At 35.0% G+C, this 24,943-nt stretch overlaps 1 protein-coding gene across 1 annotated transcript; it reads left to right on the plus strand.

Annotated features, from left to right (window-relative positions):
- Nucleotides 1-3,887: 3,887 nt before the first annotated feature.
- LOC142353033 (uncharacterized) lies at nucleotides 3,888-24,658 on the plus strand. Its single transcript, XM_075405224.1, has 6 exons — nucleotides 3,888-4,179; nucleotides 6,505-6,719; nucleotides 6,919-7,053; nucleotides 17,279-17,649; nucleotides 20,327-20,509; nucleotides 24,352-24,658. The coding sequence occupies exons 1-6, from the start codon at nucleotides 3,971-3,973 to the stop codon at nucleotides 24,526-24,528; spliced, it is 1,290 nt and encodes a 429-aa protein (XP_075261339.1). The 5' UTR covers nucleotides 3,888-3,970; the 3' UTR covers nucleotides 24,529-24,658.
- The last annotated feature ends 285 nt before the right edge of the window (nucleotides 24,659-24,943 follow it).

The raw sequence follows: 24,943 nt of genomic DNA on the forward strand, positions 1-24,943 counted from the left end.
TTGTTCTGCTTGGTACACAGCTCCGTCTTCAGAATGCCATTCAGACTCTGCACTGAATGAGCAGTAAGCTGTCGTTTTGGAAAAAACGAAGAACACATCAAACTCACAGAATACATCCATTTCAGTGCAGTTGTTGGAGAATGTCGATGTTTCTACTGCCGAAGCGCCCGAAGGGCCCAAAAGAGCACTCGAAGCGGTCGAGAAAACGCCCAACAAAGCTTACAACCCAATGGCACAGCATGAAGTGGAAAATATGGACCTGGGCGCATGCTAAACAGACAGTCGTATTTAGATTATAACCTTGCATTTTAAAAAGCGAAGGGGTGATGCCATTCTTAAACTACAATCCTCACTGCGTTCAATTAAACCTAACTGCGTTATGTGCAGAATGTTCCGCGCTTCCACTATCCAACCGATCATGGCTGACCTCCCAGAAAAAACACTAGCGCACCAGTTGCCCCGTGCACGAATAGCGGGTTCGATTTTTTGATCCGTTTATCGTTACTCTGAGTGAATAACAGGGAATAGATGGAGATATCTCTATACTTGTTTAAGAAATTGTGTTGTCCATTTTAAAATTCCGTCCTGTTTTGACGTTCCGTCCTTCAACGTCAGATCCTGTGTAATGCGAGTGGAGCGTTTTACCTCCCGTCGCAGTACTTTTGCCATTGTTTGACCAAAAGTAGGTTTTTACCATCGTTGGCTTGGAAATAGAGCTCTCCGGGAATATCAAAAAGTTGAATACTAAGAATACTGCTGCTGAACTTGGTCACAAAAGCGTTAAATGGAGGTTCAATCAGCCCAGTGGGCAGCACCAACTTGGCATCCGGGAGATGTTTTTCCATTGTTTTAAACACGTACGTCACGTCATCCTTGGAACGCTTTGCCTCACAAGAAAAAGAAATTGGTACTAGTTTTTGTCTATTAGAATAAGCACTTAACTGACCTCCGTTAACGCCTGTAAGCGCCAACCAGTTCGACCTAAGCACATTAGCAACTAATCTGTTTCTACTTCGCAACCACGCAACAACAATTCTATATTTATTCAGCGCTGACAAGTTGGATCACCGACGATGAACCGACGTTCTAAGTGCGGAGGCCCACGTAGCAACACCTGAAGGCCAGTGACTTGCTCTGGGTATTTAAAGACACCAAAGCTAGAGCTTTTTAATCTATTGCTAGAATCAATGAACTCCGTTATGGTTCCAACAGTGTCGAAAAAGCCACCGTCTTGCGCACAACCACTGGATCACTTGTCCTGCCGCTAGCAATTTTAATACCCATTCTCCCAATATCTTTTTTGGGTTGGGAGGATGTTACAAGGTGATTGCAAACGAGAGAATTTTACTGAATCAGAATCAAGTGTGTATCGAATTTAAAGTGGTTTTTAGAAAAAATTTATCTTTTATAAACGTAGAATGGTCGGAAAAAATGCAAAAAAAACCTAATTTCTTTAGAAATAATCAGTAAATCATCAAAATTTGAAATCAAATAAGAACTCTTGTAACTCAAAAAATTTTTGTTTTTTCTAAAGGTTTTGAAAAAATGTCCACCGGCTTGGATCTTAAGTACCAGAATTATACTCATACCTGTTAAAAGAGCATCAAAAAGAGACTGGCTTCCAAACAACTTGCTGCCATATTCGGGTTAGGGTGCATAAATGGATTTGTTTTGCTGTTCTTTATATGTTACTTTACAGTAAATTGGATCGATTTCTGTAAAATATGTTTGAAAGATTTCAATCAAAGTAGTGAAAATTTCCATTTTGCTATTTTACTTACATCGGAAGCAGTGATACCCAATACTGAAACATTGAGCAGAACAATGTCAACATTGATACACACCGGACAAGAAAATGCTCAATTAGTTTTACAAAAGCTTGAAAATAACAATTTGTTGACCATATTTTCGAACAAAAAGATACAAGAGGATATTTTTTTCAGATAGATAAAAATTTTAAGCTCAAGACTGAACAAAGCAGATAACAAAATTTTAACCGTAATTGAACCAGGGGAGTTGAACAGATTCTTCACGTCAATCGGATTTATTCTGGCAGCAAAGTGCAACAGAGCTTTCAATTGTAATCAGAGAATTTAGTAGCCAAGAAAAATTCTTTGAAACAAACCGATTGGAAAACAAAAGAAATTTGGTTTATTTCTCTATGTTTAATTGCAATTGAAAGCAGGCAATCTAGTACTCTGCGAAACATTCATAATACTGTTTAACAAGATGATAGTAAAATGCAGTTTTTGTGATTGTTTTAAGGCGGCTACGATCGTTTCTGTCTATAATACTGGCGAAGAGATTGATCTTGGCAAATACCGACCAAAACCTCTTCTGCCAATATTTGGAATGTTCTATGAAAACTATTTCACATACAATTATTTAGTTTTGTAATCAAGTTTAAAGTTCTCTGAAACAAGATACTTTTTTTACTTATCAAACGATCAACTGTAAATACTCCAGCGGAGACACTGAAACATCTAAAAATCGATGAAAAATACCTGCCTTTTACTTGATTTATACCCTCAACTGATTTCTACTTGACTGATCTAAAACTTTTGAAAAACCCTACGAAGTCACACGTCTCACAAATTTTGAATAATAGTATAACGCAATTGAAAATTGATAAGTTTATTCTGTCAGAAAAACGAACAAAAAATATTGCCAATTCTAGAAAATCAAGCACTTTCAAATAAAAAGAAATGGTCCCACAGCGTTAGAATACCTTTCAACATTTTTGCTTGATTGGATTCAAAAGTCATTACAACTTTCCTCCTTTTTTTTGTTCTTGAAATTTATATACATAATCTAAAAAATGTCTATATTATTGATTCCGATCAACTGTCAGAGTTCCTTTGGAAATATACACATAAATTAGAAAACCAAATTTTTCATTGTTTTGAAAAAAATAGCGGTCAATCCTTTTGTATTGACATGACCAACTAAGGCAAATGCAATCAATATTAGGCGATGCTCCAAAAGATCCTATCAAATTGTGGATTTTCAAAAACACACATTGGCGCTTTAAAACATGCGATAAGCCTAAAGCGGCCACTCGGTTTGGTGCTTCTCAAAATTGACCGTGAAATTGGTAATGTAATTTGTACTTGAGTACTAACCAAAAACGAATTTATTATTATTATTGTTGTTTTTTTTCTTGGGGGGAGGGTTTTTGGGGAGGTGGCGTTTTATAAAATTTGTTTTTCGAAGGAGGAGGCTAATTTGTAGTGGAGGTTAACTTGTAATGCTTGTCAATTTTGTGTGTTCCTGCCGATAGAAGAAGGTTGACAACCTATTTTATTGGATCCCGACTGAGGTATATTTGAGATATCTGTGAAACTGGACATGCAAGCAACTTAGTAGAATTTGGAAAAAGGAGAAAAATTGTGGGACCAGTGGTTTTTTGAGCAATATCCCCTAACCAGGGTAGGACCGCAAATAATTGTTGCATTTGAATGGAAAAAGAGTGAAATTAAGAAGAGCTTGAGGACGAAAAAACGATAAAGGCTTTCTGCACTTCTTTTTGCAGCCGATAATAAAACGGGCATATGACATTGAATGTAATTTTTTTACTCAGCAATTTAAATCTTTAAACTTTTCAGTTTAGATGTCCGGCTAAGCAACGCAACACTAAGACACCTGATTGTAGGTTAAAGTATGACCGAAATTCGAAAATTACATGTAACCAGGCAATCTGAAAACAAAATTTTTTTCATAAAGAATTAGCTGTTAATAATTTGCGTTTGAACTTATTGAACATTCAGTTATTATCAGTGTATTGTTGTTTTAATATTGGTTCATTAGCGAACTCTTATTGTGACGTGTTCATTAGAAAGCAAATTGAGCTCAATCTAATGGTCTCTTTTCGTTTATTTATTCAGAACCTTTTGGTTTTCAGTAATTTGTTCATGCCATTATATCTTTTAATATAGCTTGAATACAGAAAAACAGAACAGTCCAACAAGTAATGAATAACGATGCTTACAAAAACTCAATCAAGTTATCTAGACAAAACAGCACAACTCAGGTAACAAAACCCAAACTGTCATCCAGGCGATACAGTCAGCCCAATGCATCTGGAGTCTCCAGAAGAAAATCTGTGGATTCAGTTTTGGAACTGCAGCCAGAGGTGAGTCACAATGGCAGCCAAAACGAACAGTCGATAGAAGAGATCAGGCAATTGTTTTCTCAAAAAAACCTGCTTTTAAGAAAAAAGATATAAAAACTCAGGAAAAAAACCTGGTAAAGGAAAGTTCTTTTTATATTTGTATTCCCAACCTACATCTTTATTTGTTAAATTCATTCAAGAAGTCAACCCTTTCATTTTCATAAACCATCCATTGTTCGACTTCAATTCTCCAATATTATTTTTAGCTTGATTTTCCCCGTTTCAAACCATAATTTGTATGTAAATTGCGCATAATACTAACGATATTTAGTTTGCTCTACAATTGTAACCAAAAAGACCTGAAGGTAATAGTAAAAAGGTTGATCGACTTGAGACTCGAATTCGGGAAAATTAAAGTGTTCACTAGAACTTGTCATCAAATACAAGACTAAGGCCAAAGAGCATTAACAATTAGGTGAAAAAAGACAAAAAATGTTTGCTTGACTCAGACTACGAATATTTTTTTCAAGATAGCGGGAACCTAAGTAATTAACACACAAACCCGTCAAAAACTTCTTTAAATATTTCGAATCTGATTCTATCCCGGGTCGAGGTGTCAACGTTAAGAATCGCTAAAAAAAGTTAAGATTTGCAGTGAATTCTGTGAAAAGATGTAGGAATTGCGAATTTTGGCGTTGAATGCGGTGAAAAAAAATTACCGCTAAGAAACGCAATTCTTTGAAAAATTCAACGCTAATATTACCAATAATAGTAACCGCTGAAGACATTGCAGAAAAAGATGTAAGAGTAGCGGTGAATGCGGTGAAAAAAATTCACCGCTAAAAATCGCAAATCGTACAAAAATTAACCGCTAAATTCACCGCAAATCTTACAGAAATTCACCGCTTTCACCGCATTCATCGCTAGATGTGGGCGCTTTGCCGTGAAACTTTTTTTCACCGCTATCACCGCATTTCTTAAATTTTTTTGACAATTCCTCAACCCGGGGTGGTACAGGGTAACTTCGCATTTTAAACAGTCATTCGTCGAAATCATCAACTGACACTACTGATTTTAAACCTCTTCTAAGGGGTGGCACCAATAGGAGAGTTCGTCTGAGAAACATTTCTTGTGTTTGACAAATGTTCGCGAAAGATGGGCGGGCTCATTGCAGAAGAGCGGAACTCGCTTTGAACGGACACATTTTTAGCAAGCATTTTTTTAACCACGAACAAAAATAACTGCTGGAAATTAGCAGCTATAACTCTGTTTACTCAGCTGATGAGAAAGTTGATACAAATTCAAGACTTAGATTTTCTCAAAAAAAAATTAAACTGATGTTGCTGCTTGAAACCAACATTTATCTCCTGTCAATATGTTGCATTAGCGGAAGATTGCATATATAAGTACCAATTTTTTAGTTTTTAACCGGAACAAAACCGCGAAAATAACTTTTAACTTTTTTACGTTCAGCTGCTGTCCCGTTTTGTTTTCAATAATATAAACCATCGCCGTTTAAATTTAAATATTCTTCAAAGTTAAGTTAATATAATTTGAGCATGTTGCTTGAAACTTAAATTTTCTTTTGGATAACGATTAATTCCCGCTTTAGAGCAAGCATCAGTTTGTATTAACCCTTTCAATGTGAACCTAAACTAGAGTTTTCCCAAAAACAACTAATTTGATAATTAGAAAGATTTTTAATACTGGACTCTACATATGCGCTGGGTTTACGGCGGAGGCGGCTCGGAAAAATATTAAACTGTTAAAAAATTTAAACTGCCTTAAAAAATATTAAACTGCCTCGAAGAATAAATTGTTAGTTTGTTTGTTCTGAAATTCTGAAAGCATGTTAATTTTTCATGGTAAATGTCAACTGTGTTGATATTGCTCAGATCCAGCCAACATCCCGATCAATGGCTTTTGAAACCGAAGTTCTTGAGAACATCAATAGGGTTCTAAAACTTCCGAATATTAGGAGCTTCTGTATTAGGGGCGCCAGATAGAGCTCCTAATTACTGATCGTTTAACTATTTTTCTAATCGTGATGCTTGAAAGTGGTGAAAACAAAATAATTGATAAAACAGCAATACTGAAAAACTAAATTTGGTCCACATATAAAGCTCGTATCATTTTTTTTCTTAAGCATAAATCAGCACTTACGTGAGGCAGGTACGTTGAGGCAAAATTTTTAGATGCTAAGAAAGAGGAATTTCTGAGTCTTTTAAATTTGCAAGAATCTTACAAGATAATCAATCGTCTTACATGAATATTAAAAGATAAACAAGGTCTACACAATTCTTTCTCCAGTCTCGCACCGGGACTGGTCAATATTTCCATATAAAAAGGTCACGGTGAATTGAAGAGGAAAACAATTAGCCTGTTTGCTCAAGCGACGGTGCTACAAGCGAGTTTAAACTACTGAAGAAGATAGCTGAGCTCACACAAGTTGTTCACATGTTGTTCCAAAGCAGTCACACGAATGAAGTGGAGCTTGGTCTGGTCAAGGACAAGTTTAGGGAGGAGGTGAACAGATTGCAAACCGTGCATGACCAAAACATCAGAGAACTGTCTGATGAAATAAGTCAAAAGAGCAGCAGGATTCAAGGTCAGATGCGTACGCAAAAGAAGACGTGCACCCCTGACCCCTTTAATGAATTAATTTTTGCAATTTATGTTGCACTAAGTTTTTATCGACATACCCAAGCACGCGTTTTTGAGTGGCCTTCTCAATAGGTTAGGGGGTGGGGTTTGAGAGGGTTGGGCTATGACCAATCTTGGTTCGCAGTTCAAGTATGTATTGTTAGAACTGGAACAAGAGCTGGCCAAGTGGGGGAGTAGTAGTGAAGCCAACATGAGATTAGTGCAATTTGATCTGGACAAGAGTCGTTTGGAGACAGAGGAGCTCCAGGCAAAGTGTCAGGAACTCACTCTCAATTTGGGTATGTATAAACACAATGCTATACACTCATGCGCAATGGCAAGGACACACTAACGAAATCTACGGCAAAAATAACAATTTTTAAGAGAAAAGTTTGATTGTGTCGCGATTATATTCTAAGAGAACTATCAAGGAATTTTTTGTTTTGGTGGGGTCTAATCATATGAAAACTGAGTAAATTAAAAACAAAATATTTGAAAAAAAGTTTGCAGTTGGTCCGAATAATTAATTTGTTGTGATATTTAGCAAAAATGAGTAGTGTTGATTGTATGAAAGGGAACAATGTTTGAAAGAGTGAAATTTTGCCAAAGCTAATTTTTTAAGCATCGCTGAGAAAAACTGCGGTTGAAAAACATATTATATTATATTGAGAAAAGAAACGGAGTATTGAAATCTTCAGTATCATCTTTTTTCAATGAAATTCAATTCGGTTCTGGGATTGGCATTCAACGTTAGACAGAAATGTTTTTTTTTGCCAAATATGCTTTTATTTGAATATTTGAATATTGAATTCCATGGTTATGTTTTTAAAGGGTTACAAGGGGTTGAAACTACAATTTTTGTGCCATACAGCATAACTTTATGCGGTATGACAGGAACTTTTGGCATATTTTACGCGAGATTCTGCACACTTCTTCATTAAGCACTTCATTATTCTGTGATGTAAAACTTTCTTCTTTTTGAAATGTTTCTGCAACTTATTGGTTTAACAAAGTTTTAGCTTTCTCGCGCGCATATTGGAAAAATAAACTAGTAACAAACGGACATGAGACAAATGAGAAGTATTATTATTAAACTAATAAATAGAACGCAATTTTTTAGGGAAAGTAAATAAACCAAGTTTGAGCCAATTTGCAAAGGTCGAGGTGTCCAGACTGATTAGACTTCTGATCAGACCATCCTCAAGCGCATTCCTGCGCCTTATGCGCTCGAGTTACATGGCATGAAAAAGTCTTCGAGCGCACTTTATTTTGAACAATGGTCAGGAAAATCTCTGATCAGGGGCGGATTCCTGCGCACAGTAGTCTTGCCAAGAGACAACAATACAGCGGTATTCTGACCAGATTCTGACAGTACTGATCAGAATCAAAGTGTGGAGTTGATTCCAAATGCCGGTCCTCTTTTGAAGAACTTTTGGTTAAGTGCAGATCAAAACGTTTTTAAGGTGTTTAAATTCATCTATAGAGTCAGAAACGAACAACAATGGCATACTAAATAAATGATTCTCTCGACATTTGGGTTCTCATTTCTCATGTGCAAAACTCTTAGGAGTGGTTTTCTATGAGTTGAATATAATACTGAAAACAATTTTTTTTTTATCAAATTAATATATCATATCAAAATAAAGAAAAATGTTTATGTTTAAAATCATTCTTTGATCAGGTGAGCGCACTTGAGTCTGATCACATGCCATTTTGAATGCAATTGAGTCTGATCTGAGGTAATTCCGAGCGCACTTGAGTCTGATTAGAGGTAAAACTGAATAGTATTGTCATAGGCGGATGATAGCACACATCAGTCTGATCAGGATTGATTTTTGAGCTGATGATAGTCCGATCAGAGGTCTTTTTTTGTCTGGTTCCGTCCGATCAGAAGTCACTTTTGTCAGGAAGGTCTGATCAGAGACAAGTTCTGCTTGGACCTCAATCTGAGAATGGTTTTGAAGAATTTTCACATGTATCCTTCTCTTGAGAGTCTAAATTTGTTGAAGCGTTCGATGCTGTTCGAATTGTTCAGTTAACTTTCACCAAATTGGGTAAAAAAAGGTTAAAGAAAATTTTTATAATGAACTTACCTAAACTACTCACCTAAACTATTTTGTCTTAAAAGAGTAAGAAGAAGACTTCCAGGTTCTTCCCAGTCACCCGAATTCCTGAAACCCTGCCGGAAAATCGGGAATCTTATATTTTGTCAGTAACTATGGCAGGAAACCTGGGAATCTTAACTTTTCCCGGTAATCTTTGCACGAACTGTACATTTTTTGTTAAATTTAGCGCGAAACACGGGAACTTTGACTTTTACCGGTATATATATCGTGAATCCCCGGAATTGTGAGTGAATCAGTAAAAAAAGCTTAAAATACGAGACCATTAGATGTTTGCAGTTAACTTTGTTGACAAAGAGCCCCTCGTGCTTAGTCCTTACAGTGGTTGGTTGAACTGGTCAGGCAAAAGAGTTATTCAAGTGAAAAAAAGCAAAAATTGCTACTGTTTGTTGAAATTCACGATATATTTCCCGGTAAAACCCCTGGATCATCGCTGTGAATTTTCCGGATAATAAGGGAAAAAACCTGGGATCTCAATAAGTTTTCCTGGAACCAATGCACTGGGTTTATGTTAGACAGCACTGTTGCTAATCAGTTTTTAACGTTAAAGTAAATTGCTGTTATATCTGCTGATGTCATGGTAGATTCCTCCGTATTGGGAGCAAGTGCTTTTAATTCAATGGTTATATGCAAAGAATTATATTTAAAAAGTGTTTGAATCCCAAATTCATGAGGTCGAATTTAACAATCTTCATTTTATTTCAAATCTATGTAATTGCCTTGTTGACTAGAATATTATTATTTCAAGTTCTCTATTCTTTGAGAGTGGAGTGTTCAAAATTTTTTTTACAATTTTTTAGAGTTTGATAGCAAAAGTTGTGTCGAATTCAATTTTGTTACAATTTTTGTTTCGCAAATTTATTGGTTTGCTCTAAAAATGTTCACGAGTTCGATACAAATAAATCGTTGCATAATATGCAACCATGTTTACCGCAAGCAACGTGGATGGCTCGTGAAATTTTATTGCTTTGTTTACAAAGACTTTGACCTAATTTTAATTTATAATAATTTATTTCTGTTACTCAGATATTTAATGAATCAGTTTTCAAATTGAATTTATATGCTTTTGTTGTTGGTAATTTTCGGGAAAATAATTCTGGTTTTTGAAAATTGCTGTACAGTTATTGAAGCCTTTGTCAAATAGTAGCTGAAAGAAATCCTGACTATAATCAAATTTTGCATGATAAACATGATTTCTCCTTCACGTTGAAGCCAATCTGTACTTTGGAAAATGCTTTTGTTGAATGAAATATAAAATTGTTGACTTATAAAAGCCTGGTCTACTTCCGAATGAGTGTCTCCAGATAATTATTTGGGCATGTTCACGGATTTTTTGCGGCAAATTTATTTATAGGTTATTATTTATTTTTCAAATCAAGTAGTTTGCATACGAGACTTTAATTACGGACTTTAAATTACGCACTTTAAAAAATGAAAAGAGAGGAGTTCATACGCCTTAAGCTTTGTAATCTGTATGTTTGTCTAGAAATTGGAAGCTTGAATTTTGAATTCTCAACCTACCAGCATTCTGTCAACTACCAACTCGTTTGTTGTTTTTTTTTTTAAAATTGGATACTTGATCACAAATCTTTTTTTCTCATTTTATACAATTAGTTTTTTTAAGTTGTGGGGTAGTTCTTTTAAATTTGATTTGAGGTAGCTAAAAACTGACTTTATAATTGTAGACATGAATTGAGCAAACAAAATTGTCATTGAGAGAAGAAAGATAAACCAATTAACCGCATAAATATATTTTCATGCATTTGAAGTTTGAAACCAATGTGTCGGAGCAACCAACTATTGTTATTTGCCAAACAAGCTGCATTTATTGTTCAATTTAATTCATCACATGAAGTTGATTAAGTAATTACAGGATCTTGGTTTTTCTGCCGTATTGATTTTGATAATTTGGGATGGATGTCTAACCTATAAGTTGAGGAAAGTTTTATTTGGAGTGTTGGCAATTTCACATCCTACTGCTCTTAAATAGAACAAAGGTTTAGACCAATACCTTCGTTCAAACCCTAAAGAAATTTTCAGACGTTTTCATGAAAGTTATGACCAATGAAATAAAGTGGTGACTCTAAGACCGAGAACTAAGCCAATTTCTCATTCCAATTTATCTAGATCAACCGATATACTTAATACAAGATTGGAGAGGGCGTAAACAGCTCGTCTTTCTAGTTAGGTTCAGGTAATTAAAATGGTGATTCTAAGAACGGGAACTAAACCAATTTCTCGTTTCAATTAATCGAGATCAACCATTATACTTAATACCGAATTGGCGTAAAAAAGCTTGCCTGTGTTAGCTCCACAACCCAACTCAACGAATGATAACCAACCTGAAAAAATTAATGATGATTACTGCATACCTTGTTGAACCAATTCCCTTGTATAAAACTACGTAAGTTTCTCTACAGGGCAAAACAGTTGTATCAGAGTTGCCTAAGAAAAAATATCCAATGCTGCATTACACCACTTTAGAAGGAAACAGCTGAAATTCTTATAGCGGCAAAATCACAAAATTTAAACTCCAAAAATGATTTAATTGTTTGCAATCAAAGTTTTTTCCAAACAAGGCAAACTAAAGTTTTATTGAACTGATATTTTTTGAACAGAAAATAATTACTTGAATACACAATCTACAACAAAAACCAATGTTTGTACTAAACTCAACTTTAAACTATGCTGAATAATTTTCTCAAAAACGCTCTATAATTTACCCAAACGAAACTGTTAATCTCGCGAGATTAAGTTCTTTTAATACGGGTTTTGCTAAAAACAAAACAATAATTGGAAAAAGTTCTCTTTTCGGGAAAGTTTATGGAAGGTCATTCATGACTTTGAGATGCTTATTCCCTCTCTTGTAGTCTCCCAATTCTTTTTGTTCCATAGGTAAGGCAGATAGATCTATAATTAAATCTCTGTCTGAATAAAAACTTCTTTATTCTTGCTTCCTCATCAGTTTAAATAATTTTGGCATTTAAATGTTTTGAAGCGTTCAACCTAGCTTTTGAGTTGGAAATAATATAAAGTGAATTCTAATTTCTATAAAACTGTCTAGGAAAAACTTACCGTTCCTACATCCACCCTCCAGAATAGTAAGCCAACACAAACACTGCAAGATGCAAAATATAAATATTAGTACAAATGTAATAGGGCTAAAAATACAATGTAACATTTTAAATTGATACCAAGAAAATTCTTGGGTACCACAATTCACTCTCCTCGATTGGTACTCGCTTTACTCGATTTGATCTCTCTTTCCCTTGCATTGCAAAATTCCTTTCTCTATTTTGATTGACTGATGGATTCTGCAAACATTTTTGATAAATTGTTTTTAGGTTAAAATTTCTGCATCAACCAAACAGCGAGAATGATATTCCTAACAGCGGAAATGAGAAAACTAGCAGTAAAATTGACAACTGAAATACAAACAATTTTTAATATTGTTAACAACAATTTGCGATTAAATTGTTTGAAGTTGCTGTTGGCTTTCTTAGTGCGGGTGTATTTCAACAAAAAAATTGTTTATGAACTCTGGCGTTGCGTCCATTGACGGAACATCCTTTAGTTCTGATCTAATAATATGTACTCTTACAGTCAGTACTTTCAGAGTCTTTTCCGGTACACTTGGCACAGCAGAAACAACGTAAAAGTTTCCGGTGTTTTTATTGTCGCTGTTAATCCGCTATGTTCTCTGTGGGTCAAGCAGCCTCACCATTGCATTGGTTGCCTCGAGTAGTTTTCCCATTGCGTGGTTGCCTCGGATTATGAGTCAAAGAACTCCATGAGTTAAGGCATCCAATGTTAATGGAGTTATCCATACTCTGCAAGTTATCCATACTCCGCAAGCGCTCTAAAGGCATCCATACTCTTGCAAGTTAATGGAGTTACGCAAACACATTGCAATTGATAAAATTGACAAATCCCAAACTTCTCGTATACATTTTTTTATTATAGCTATCTTATTATAGAACAAGGCCGTTCAACACAACTAAACTCCGAAACCCCACAAACTTTCTGCCAAGCTGGGAAGTGGTAATCCCAAACATAATAAACAAGCATCGCTTTTAATTTCTGCGTAACTTTCATCTTGCATGGACACGATCAAATAGGTAGGTGTTTATTGCAATAATGCCACTCTAATTGATTTTTTGACGGGTCGAGGCTGTGGGGATTGCTTTGTTATAGTGTCTCCAGTATACACCGGAAATGTCATGAACATCCTTTCATAACCAAAATTATTCTATAATATGAATAAAAGGGCGATGTAGGCTTGAGTGGTCGTATGGTGTTGAAAATTGCTTTCCTTTGATATGCAGCTTTGAGAGTTTTTAAAATAGTTCAAAATCAGCTTCTAAATTTTTGTATGCAACTTCCTGTTAGCCAAAATCTGCCATTATAGCGTCAAAATTTAATCTCTGTCCAGTCTTGTACAGTGTTTGAAATTTTTATTCCCTATGCACAGCATTCAGTGTCCAATTTAGATTATTGATTGGAGTTTGATTATGGAAAACATACCTAAAGAAACTTACTTTTGGCAATCAGTTGATTGGGTATTCTGTTATTTTTCCATCTGGCATCTGTCCAGGTTTGATTGTCGAGTACTGCGATTTCAGTCTGTGTTGTTTAGCACTCTACGTTCTTGATGAGGGATTTTCGTATTGCTGGTAGCCATAGCATGAAATACAGCGTTTTTTCAAGGTCTAGTTGCACTGCTTTGATTCTATAGCACGCGCTTTGGTTTCGATGAGTTATATTTTTTGTTAGTACTATAGCAAAAACTAGAAAGAGAGAGAGAGAGAGAGAGAGAGAACGATTTTGTCGGTTTTTCTATTAATGGTTCCAGGTTTATTGCAATTGCAGCTCCTATTGAAAATCAGCATGCTTGTTGTATCTGTCGCTTTAGAAGGTCATTCTTGTCCCTCAAATCCTTGTTGCTGCAACTTATTCGGGTTCTCTATTTTGCTTCTCCAATTTGTGAATGACAAAAAGAAAAGTGAAGAGACGTTAAAACATCAACTGATAGTTAAAAGTAAGCTAGGGAAATCTTTGTCTGTTTTTCAAACCTAAGAATAGCTGCTGATTCTATACTCCGAGTTGTTTGCAGTCATATCCCAAGTCTAAATAAAATAATTAAAATATTGAACATCAGAACAAAAATGTTCAGTTGCTCTTCCATTTGTTTAGAACTTATTTCCTCAGATTCAGAGATGACACAACAATTATTTTTCTTCGTTTCTTCAAAAAATGGAAGTCAGCTAATCAGCTTTCTTTTTATTAATAGTTCACTATTAAGCTTCTAATATAATAATCTACTTCTGTGTCTACGTATGAAAATTTTTTTATCAGAAATTTACTTTTATATATAAGTTACACATGAAAACTCAAAACCTAATCAAGTTTCAAAGAATTTTTACAATTTTTTTTTACTAATTTGTTTTAATAATGGAAGGATTCTCTCTTAAAATTCATCTATTCATCTTGAGTTTTCATTTTTTGGTTGTTCTGTTTGACAGGACGTTCTTCCCGATTGTTTAATATTGAGGGTGCAGAGTTGCGTGTTATCAGTCCCAGTGGACTTGCGGAAGGGCGTTCATTAGTTAGTTATATTCATATTCGTTCTATTTGTTAGTTATACTATCTGGAGTTGACTTTCGCTCACCTAAGTCCCTCATGACCACTTTTTGCTTTTGAGGTCTTTGAGGCAGTGGTGTACACGTGGGTTCTTTTGATAGCGTCATAAATGGTATATGCTCTCCTTCAGGTTCTTCGGTTAGTTAAGGTGTCGACATTGTGTCTTTATGTGGCGCTCTGCATAAAAGTTGCAAAAAAATCTTCATCTTCGTCTATCCATTGGAAAGGGCTAAGTTTTTTGTTTTGGCGTGTGCAAAAGGTTTCTGTTGTGAAAATTGTGTATGTCTGCTTTTGGTTTGTTGCAGTCCAGCAGTCCACGTTTTATTTGTCCCGCAGGTTTTTGGCGCATGAAAATATTGTTCCCCGTGTCGGCGTTTCACTGTCTTTAAATTGCTTCAATTTATTGTAAGGATTAATTTACATTTTTGTGGCGTTTGTACTTCACCTCTGAAGTGTCTTAAATGGTGTCCTATGTTCCGCAACCAAAAAAAACGTTCTGCAGTTTTATCTCATGATGTGCAATTAGCTAATTTTTTTCTCCCGCTTTTAGTTCTTCTTCGAAAACTTTTTTCTGCTAAATATATTTTTTGCCTTTTTTCTTGTCTATAGGTTATCATTTCTCAAGCATTTATGCGCGCTCCACTAAATTACTTAATGAACCAACTTGTATATTAATACTTTTACATTTTCTTGACGCTGTGCTTTAAATAAAAACAGGCTGATGGGTTTCTTGCGTTCTTGCCCGAACAACAGGAAAAATGAGGTCTGTCCTGTAATCTAGTGTACAGTTGTTTTGTACAAACAATTTGTTTACGGACTCATTTGGCCACTGCTGTTCATATAATGAGCCCAAAACTTAATCAATACATCTGCGTTGACTCTTTTGTTCAAGGTTTCTCTTTTTCAAGGTTTTGCACGCTTCCTGTTGCAGATGGTTTCAGAAATTTGATCGACAAACAGTTTAGAAAAAGTTGTGTGCTCCAAAAATTAAAACATTTTTTCTATATCCCTGTTCAGCAGTATTTCTTTCTAAATTCGATCGTTTTTGCTTTCTAAGTCCGCTAGCACGGAAGAGTGCTATCAACTTTTTTTGCTCTTAGAACAAGTTTTTTGATACCGGCGTCCACCTTGCTGAAATGTATCCTTATATTGATTGTCAGAAGCGAATTCACCATTTCTTACCCGCAGTGCCGCGGACTTAATAGAGAACACTATTAAGTCCACGGCACTGGTCTAAAAATATCTCTTGAAGGTATTTGGTCTAAAAATATCTCTTGAAGCACTTGGGGTTTTACAAGGTGTCTCAGTGTTCTGTTGTTCCCTTACACATGTCATATTCTGTACAACAGTACCCTTTAGTTGTGTAATTGCATTATATTTCTTGAGACTTTGATGGGTTTTCGTCCGGATGTTTTTCTTTGTTTGCCCAATCGATCACGAGTCGAAGACAGGCGTTGTTGCGAATGTAGTTCACTTTTTCAGCAAATTGGATGCTTATTGGTTCAGCCGTTGCTTTAACTGTTATCAGATAATTTCTTCCAAAAAAACTAACGGGTGGCAAGATTCCAAAAATATTAAATTTCGCGGCCTTAATCAGTTCAGTTGACATGCAGCATAGCAGCGAAAATCTTCATGGGTTCCAGATGTTATCTCCTACAATTTCGTCAATACATTACCTGGACGTCACTTTCTTATAGTCTCTCGTGTGTTCTGGAATTCATGCCTTCAAAATTCACAATTCCGCATTCTCCTTAGATTTTTTAAGTAGAAAACACTCCTGGGAGGGTTAGTATTTTTCATAAGCTTACTGCTCTTAAATTGAATAAAGGGTTCTACCAACCTCTTCATTCAACACCTTAATGAGGTTTGTCCTGCCCTCATGCAATCCTGCCCTCAGAGAGGCTCCACTATTCGTCTCCTGGAAGGAGCGCAGCTGGTGAAGATCCAGTGGTCTTGTCGGTTGGCACAGTTGACTAGTCTCCGTCACTGCTGTTGTAATTTGGCCACATCCTCATCAAGCCTATTGATCGATTAATCGATCGCGCTATTTAAATCAAATGTCATCCAACAAAAAGATCCAATTTTTGAAAAATTTACCATATATTGGTTGTGTTATAGAATACAGCAATCGTTCAAGATTTACTTCTCAAAAAAAACTCAATGCTATGTTTCAGTTTTTTGGCAATATCAATTGAAGTTCTTATAGTGGCAAAGATACTAAAAGTTAACTCCAAAGTAAAAGAATTAAACGTTATAATCAAAATTTTTCTCTAAGCAAAGTAAAATTCCGCCGACATGAGCTGAACAAGAAACAATTGAGCTGAACAAGAGGCTAACCGATTTGATTATCTATATAGATACACTTATTGGAACAAAATTTAGTACTATTAACAAAATCACCTAGAGATCTATTAGCTTACTGGTCAACACGCAATTATAAATTATACTCAAAAGACGTCCAAAAACAGCTAATAGTTAACCTTATAAAAACAGCTATATGAGCAAGATAAAGTTAATTTAGTCTGAGTTTTGCTAAAATTTAAAATTATATCGCCCTTATATAAAGTTTTAAGTTTTTATTTTGTGGGTGCGTCAGATCTATAATCGAACTTTTGTCTGAATCAATATTTACTAATTAAACCTTTCTCATTGGTTTAAAATACTTCGGCATTATTTTTGTACAGTTTTAAACCTAGAATTCGCTATTGCGCAGATGGTTGCAAATGCCGCAGGAAATCTCTTAAGTTTACCAGAATTTCAGATAAATCTCGCGAGATCAACATGAATCTGGCCAAAGAACTGGAGGAGTCGCGTGAGATCCTGTCCAGCCACGAGTACATCGTCAACGACCTGCAGTCCAAGAATGATCGCCTCACAAAGCAAAATCAGGTGCTAATATCCCAAAAGGGTTCCCTCGAAGCCAAAATGTCCAGTTTCGAAGCTTATTCCACAAAAGAGAAGACTGATTTGACCAGCAGGTGTGAAGAGGCTGAAAAAAGAGCAAAAGAAATGGCGAAAGTCATCAGAGAGTTGCGTGAATTGATTTCAAGGCTGGAAATGAATAATGAAGGAAAGGATGATCAAAATGGTTCACAGAATGAAACACTGAAACGTCAGAACAGCATACTTGAGGTTTTCCTTCATTTTTAATTTCGCTTTTTTCTTTGTTTTAGACTTGATTTTAAACCAAATTAAACAAGAACTCACTATTATTCATAGATAGATTCAAAATATGCTTAAGCGAAATAAAACTACTTGAGTAAGTTAAAAATGCTATTAAAAATACTCTCTGGAAGTAGAATTTCTTTCAGTAGAATTTATTTCTATATTTTTCATTCATTTTTCTATATTTTATAATTATTTCTTTAATTTTTAGAGGTTGTATTAGAGGGAGTATGTTCAGAAGGTTTATTTGATAGTTAGAACAAAAAAGGAAATAAACTTTTCTGGAAAAGGAAATAAACTTTTATATATAGAACAATTAAAAGGAAGTAAAGGAAAGAATGAATTGCGTTGAAAATTCTCGAAGAAGAATCAGCATAAAAACTATCAAATTGAAAACGCCAAAAAAACTATGAGCATTAATTCTCTAACAACATCGATGAGGAAAAAAACAAGATTTTTATAGCGTTTGGATTTTTGGTGTTTTTATTAGATTCCGATGCATAATAGAGGCTATAAATTTTTTAAAAAAATTGTGATTGCTTATTCTGAAAAAGTTTTTTATCGATATTTTTTCTTTCAGATTAGTTCAACCCAGGAAAATTTTGAAATTTGGTTCCGGATGTCGGAAAAATTTTTAAGACTGGGGATCACAATACGAGTTCCGTCAGCTCAAGATTAGTGCGCATAGAACACCAGAGCAACCGTAAGGTTAACTTTTTACAATTTCAGACTACGAGAATCTAAGTTATTTGTGTTTATAATTGGTCTTCGTACCACCAAAATAAAGTTTTGCAAAAACTCATACCTAACTGTCAGAGTAATTCTGTACGGAATGAGGAAGTTTTTCCAAAAAAATAGCACTGAATCAGAGTCTTTTCACATCACATTTTGCTCTTATATTCTCGAATTTAGACTGCAATTCACAGTCTGATTCAGCCTCTGAATCACAATATAATTTTCGTCTGATTCAGACTCTGAATCAGACTCTGGATTATTCTGACTCAGTCTTTGACTTTGTCCGCATTAGGTTAAAGTCATAACCACAATTAAATTCGTGATCCAAACCAGGTTGTAGCATTGTTTTTGCTCAGAAGTCCTTGAAAATACGAATTCATACAATACAATTATTTACCTGAAGTTTATATTATAGCCAGAATGTGGTCAAATTTTTCTCAAATCAAGGTAAAAACTGACGTTTTCAGATTTTCCACTATGCAATGTTTAGTTTTTACCCTCCTCCTTTTACTTTACGGGCTGGAGACCGGCAGTGGCTGAGGTACTGATACAAATTACAGGAAAACTGACATAGCAATGTAGAACATCTATGTAGTTTTCGAGAAGAAAAACCAAACTTGACAAGAATAAACAATAAAACCAGACAAAAATATGCGAATAAAACGTAATATAGCTAAAACGTTAATAGAAAACAACACAAAAATGCATCATTTCACAGTACCACTAAGATCTGATTTTGAAACTGTTAGAGAGAAATTCGCAACTTATTTACATAATGACAACATTTCTTCAAATAAACCTACTCTGAAAAAAAGTTTTGCAGATTCACAGTTCAGATAGTCTATACATCCGGTCTTAAACCAAAAAAGCAATCACCAGATTTCTTACGAAAAAACCGCCACCCGGTTTTGAATCTCTCACCTTCTGCATGTCAACCACTTCTATTTCAACTGCGCAACCTGTCACTTAGATTTTTCTTATTCCTTTTGTATTAAAATAAGTTTCACTCCAATTTATGCAAAACATGTGTTAATTTTTTGTAATAGTTGTGGTTTTTTAATGCATTTTTAAAAAAAAAAATTAAGCGATACTTAGCTGTGAAATTTTTATTTTCACCACTTAAGCGGTGAAAAGAATCATTCACCACTGCCAACAAGAAGCAGTGGAAACAAAAATTAAACCGCTAAAACCCGCAAAAATTCACGTGTTCTCCTAAAAATTGCGCGTGTTCTCGTTTTACCTTTTCGGGGGGATGATTGACTTTTATAAAAAAATTGATCACACCGCATAGGCTTGGAAAGGGCTCTTTTCACACTATTCATACAGTATCACCGGACTATCCAGACTCTAAACTGTGCTCAAATAAGCTAACGAGACCGCAGGTAACACTCTGATCAGACCATTCAGTCTCTGAATTCGGCCCTGAGACCAATAAAGGGTATAATAAGACCGTGGGTCTACTTATGAGTAGAAGACCATGGAGTAGAAGAAGAAAGACTATGGGTCGTCAATATTGGTCAAGAGAGACTCTAGGTCGACCAAACAAGAGACTTTTCGCAGACATCACTCGTGGTCTAGATGCAAATAAGGTAAGGAAGTTATGTTGCTCCCGATCATCTGTCTTTTCAAATGGTTGACCTCGCCACAATCCGATTAGTTACCGTTATCTGATATAACTTGCCCAACGCGCTGATAAGACAGGCGCAAGTTATTCTGATCAGAGCTGACATTGGTCGCGCACCTAAACCTAGTCGACCTTATTTCTCATCTATTTACCTTCCTCTCTGTACGCCCTCGTTATAATTTATCAACAATCGAACAATCGCTGTTATTTTCCTGATCCGGAAGTTCTCATTATCTCCTCATCACAACTCCCCGCTCACTGTTGTTGTTGTTTTTGTGGTAATAGAATATGGATGAGAATCAGGAGATAGCGAGACTGAGGAGGGAATTGAGACAAGCTAAACTGGAGTTGCAAAACAGAGAGAGTAACTTCAACAGGGTATTCAGTGACTCACAGCCTGTACACGTGACCACTACAAACTCCACTTCATCCTCAGCATCTCACCCTACCTCCTCCGATTTTTTCAAGGCAAGTCACTCGTATTCCTATTTATTTACCTTCAGCTGTGAACCCAGATTATACACTTATTGATGTCAATATACTCACTGCCTGTGAAATAGTTTTTTCAGAACTTCAAAAAATTAGTTTCAGCAGTTTATTCTCAAGGTTGTTAAGTAGTGGGATTCGCTCACCTCAATAAGTGAATCTTGCCATATACTGCAATGAATTCAACTATGCAAATGGGCTACATTTTGGTGAAATTTGGCCAGAATTTCATACAAAATTGAGTTCATTTTTCATCATGTTCAGAGGCAGGAACAGTTCTATTGTAATTGTAAATTTTTATTCAAGTTTAAGTTATAGAATTGGTAGGCATTTTAGGCTCAGTTTTGTTCCATTTTGTCTATACTGGTCAAACTTGCAGTCTTAATTGGTCTTACTTTTGTTTATTTTTGTCACTTACCTCTGTTTTACCATTCGTTAGAATCCTGTACAGAATCAATTATTTTTCGATGATTTCCTGGAAAATATTCAATAATTTTTAACATAGTGCTGCAGATGGAAATCTATTATGTGAATTCTCCACCAATCACAGACTGAGAAGACTTCATTCTCTTTTAAAAAGCATGCCACTCTTCTATAACTAATCTTCTGGATTTGTACACAGAGTTTGTGTGTATCATTGACTCCAGAGCTTTATATATCTATTACCATAATAATGGAAGTTCTTCAGTTTTCTTTCCTGAGTTGGTTAATCAGTTAGAGTTAGTTAAGCCTATTTTGCGCTCACAAATAAGTAGCTCTATCCCTACTGACCTAAAGGAAATAGAGAACTTAAATATGGTCTGCCTTAACAGACGGGATCGGTGATTTTTCAAAATCTAACCATTAGAACTAAGCAGAGATAAAAACTTTAAAAAATTTGTTTGCTTTATTCAATTTATACGCAAATAGGTTTAGATATATTAGGTACATTTTGATAAACACTTTCACAGTAAACTCAAGAAAATAGATCTTTTAGTATTTAGATATAATTCTCATTACAAAAGTGAAAACCTATTTTCCACTGCCATATTCACTGCTGAAAATCAATATTCTTAGAAGGAAATCAACAATGGATGGAAGACATAAAACTATTTTATATAGTCAATACCACTGATACTGAAAAACTGCATTTTGAGTGAGTCATCATGGAACCCACTAGCCATTAATCTCTACTATGCAGATAGCCAACGCAATCTCCATGCTGCTACTGGAAACCACAGTATTTTTTATTATTGTTAGCGGTGAAATGAGATAGCCAACACTTATCATTTCATATAAGGTATTTCCAGACTCACGGATATGCCCGCAGAGTTACAGAAGGATATTGACTATACACTCACTGAAAAACACATTTTGTTTTCGGATCACATATTAATTGCAAGCAGGGGAACAACATTATCATTTGAAAACGCTCTTTTGCTCGAATTCACATGCTCAGCTTTCATTTATTTCTGACCCCACTTTAGAGCTCACCTGTTGTTTGTCTTTGAGTCGATTTTGGATGTGACATTGGATATATTTTTTTTGCAGGGTTGTTAACGGTATCTTTAAAAAGGCCGCCAACCATAGAGTATAGAGTTAAAGCCTTTTCTTTAGAAATAGTCTTTTTTGAAGTTTTATACAGGTTTTAGGTTTTGGGAACATTTGAACTTACACTCTGTTCTGTTCACATTTATGACTTTTTGAAGTCAATTTTGCATGTAATTCTTCATTTATGCTACAAAAATTAACGTTTCAGTTTTTTAACATTAATCAATTGAAAACATGGCTATTATTGAATTCGAAAATCTTTTCGCTTTTTTTCTAGTTAATGCCGGGCAAATGGTACTAAAGGCAATGCATGTTTTCTAATGGTGCAAAAACGCTGTTGAATGAGTTGTTTTGTGGACGATTAAAATTGTTTATAGTTCAAAGAAATTGAGTTGCATTGGGGCGCGGTCTTTTCTTAAAATATCTGTTTATACGTTTTCATGATTTTTAAAGACAAATTGAAGCGATAATTTTGGTCAATAAAACAAGAAATCGCGCTTGTGCGGCGCAATTTTTTTCTTTAAGTTCAAAGTAGAGCGAGAAAATGGTGTTTGATCAAAAATTCGCCTTCCCTCTATTGGTTTTTTGTGCATATGTCATTGACTTTTCAAACAGTTTTTTTCAGCTTTTTTTGGATTTCACTCTATTCTAAATGTTTTTCCTAATCAATTCCAATTCCATTATAGGTTTAGTTTTTTGTTCACACGAGGAAAAATTATTGACTTGCGTCAGGACATGTCCTGCTACGTTTCCTACATCGATGCAATGTGTTCTCATTGGAAAAATATAAATTTAGGAATTTTAGCCAATTTTTTGTACTCAATGTAGTATTGTTACTGAGACTCAATACTGACAGCGTTGAATTGAATCATAACAAGGTGAAAATTATTCAAGATAATGTCTTCTATTCATAGTTAGCTCATTTTGTTAAAGGTTTTAGTTTTTACTGCCATTTTTTTTGCTGCAGCCCTAAAACAGTGTCAATATTGAAAAATCTCATTGATTAATAAAGTGTTATAAAATATCCCTTTGCTTGTTTTGAGTTCAATACTGTTTTGAGTTCCTTACTAAATGTTTCATTCACAGGGTGATTGATGATTTTCAAAAGAAACAGAGTAAATTTTCAGTTGTGAGCGTCATTGTTGTTCTTTTCGTGCCGTTTAATTTATCAATAAAAATCTTCGTCTGTAAAAAAAAGAGGTTCACGGGAATCTAATTTTTCTTCGCGTTATTAAACAATTGTACACATGAATTTAACGTTATTTTATTGTGTAAATTATTGGTGAATTGTTGAGTTTATTTATAATCGGATTTTCACAAACGTACTCACCACTTAGTTGGAGGGCCGACAAGTCCGATTACTTTTCTAAGGATGCATCAGAATCCTTTCTAAGAAAAAATCCGAATGCGTCCAATTAATAGCTAATTGCTGACCAGAAGGCCAGTTATATTCGAAGTTTAATTGATTTCTCTTCATTAAAATTGCTTGTTTCCACTTGCATTTTCGTTAGTGGCTAACGTTTTAAACATTTCATGTTTCATTTTTTGACGCCATCAATATTCAAAAAGATTGATGTAGGTCAAACCTTTTTCATGTCCTTTTCAAAATTATCCCAAATTCCAAAAATGGGGAGTCCTCCAGTTTGAAATACGTGAGTTCATCTGATTTTATAGTTTTTTAAGATCAATCTTAAAATTTCCATAGGCAAACATGACTTGCCTCTCATGATTAACCTTGTGGTTATGTAGCTCGGTTGAACTCCGTATAAATTTAATCTGATCTTGCTTTTACAATTTGGCCTTTTACTTGACTGCAGATATCTATTTATTGACTTCTCGACTCTTAATAATTGAAAATGAGAATTCAAAATCTAAATTTAATTAAATAGAGGCTTGATAATAATCCGGTTGCTACTTATGTCATGTTTGCAGTTTAGTTTGAAATCGGGTTAGAGATTGATGCCATTTTTCTGGATGTTATTGCCGTTTGGTAAAATTTTCTACTGGAAAAAATAATTGATTTTTCTTTGTTTTGGTGGTTCTGTAGTTCATTCTAGTGAAATAAATTGCTGCTAATCTTTTTTGTATCACTTTGTACTTTTAAAGAATCCATCAAAATTGTAAATAATTTATTTTGCAGGTAGTCGTCTATCACAGCTTCATTTTGTTGACAATTAAGCCTAGGAGTGAGGTCGAAACACTGTTCCAATGCATAGTAGCGAACGAGTCTCATAGTTTGTTTCAGGTATCCCTTGAGCGCTCTGTCTATGATTAAATGTTTTTTTTTCTTTTAGACCGGTTGGCTTCCAAACATTTCGCGCAGCAGGGTTAAATCAGAACTGCTGTCAGGTGCACGCAAAGCAATAGAGCTCAACTCACCCATGCACAGTAGAATCAGAACTAAGTCAAAGCCCACCAAAAAATCAGCATCCAATTTGAAGTCCACGCAATCGTTCTCAGAATCTGCCTAATTGAAGATCACCGACTCGAAAGTCATCTTATATTTGATTGTCATTGCCAATATCAGACTAGAGAGCATTAAAACCACTGATTTAATGTTATTTCTATTTGATTCAATTTACTGCCTTTAAATCATCAAAACTTGCGAAATCTCCAAAAGATATTAGGGCGCAGTCATTATAGAATTAGTAAAGTAAAAGCGTTGCAACAAAAACCAGCAGTTTCAGAAATTTTTGCTGTCAGGAATACGTCAAAGGAAAAAGCTCAATTAACCAATACGTTGAATCAATGCAACATGCATTATAATTCCAAACCATTAGGCAGCCCATCTCTAGCACCAACTGCTAAAAATTTTGATTGAGCACATGTAATAATTTCCCACAAGTGAATCACACTTGTTCAGTCGATTTAAATAAAATCGAAAAC

This window comes from Convolutriloba macropyga, chromosome 14, assembly GCF_964194025.1.
Source record: "Convolutriloba macropyga chromosome 14, txConMacr16.3, whole genome shotgun sequence".
Classification (NCBI taxonomy): Eukaryota; Metazoa; Xenacoelomorpha; order Acoela; family Convolutidae; genus Convolutriloba; species Convolutriloba macropyga.

Coding starts and splice junctions, on each gene's coding strand:
- LOC142353033 (XM_075405224.1), top strand. CDS start 3,971: ATGAATAACGATGCTTACAAAAACTCAATCAAGTTATCTAGACAAAAC. Junction 4,180..6,504: donor CAGTCGATAGAAGAGATCAG/GCAATTGTTTTC, acceptor TGTTTGCTCAAG/CGACGGTGCTACAAGCGAGT. Junction 20,510..24,351: donor CCTCCTCCGATTTTTTCAAG/GCAAGTCACTCG, acceptor TTTTTCTTTTAG/ACCGGTTGGCTTCCAAACAT.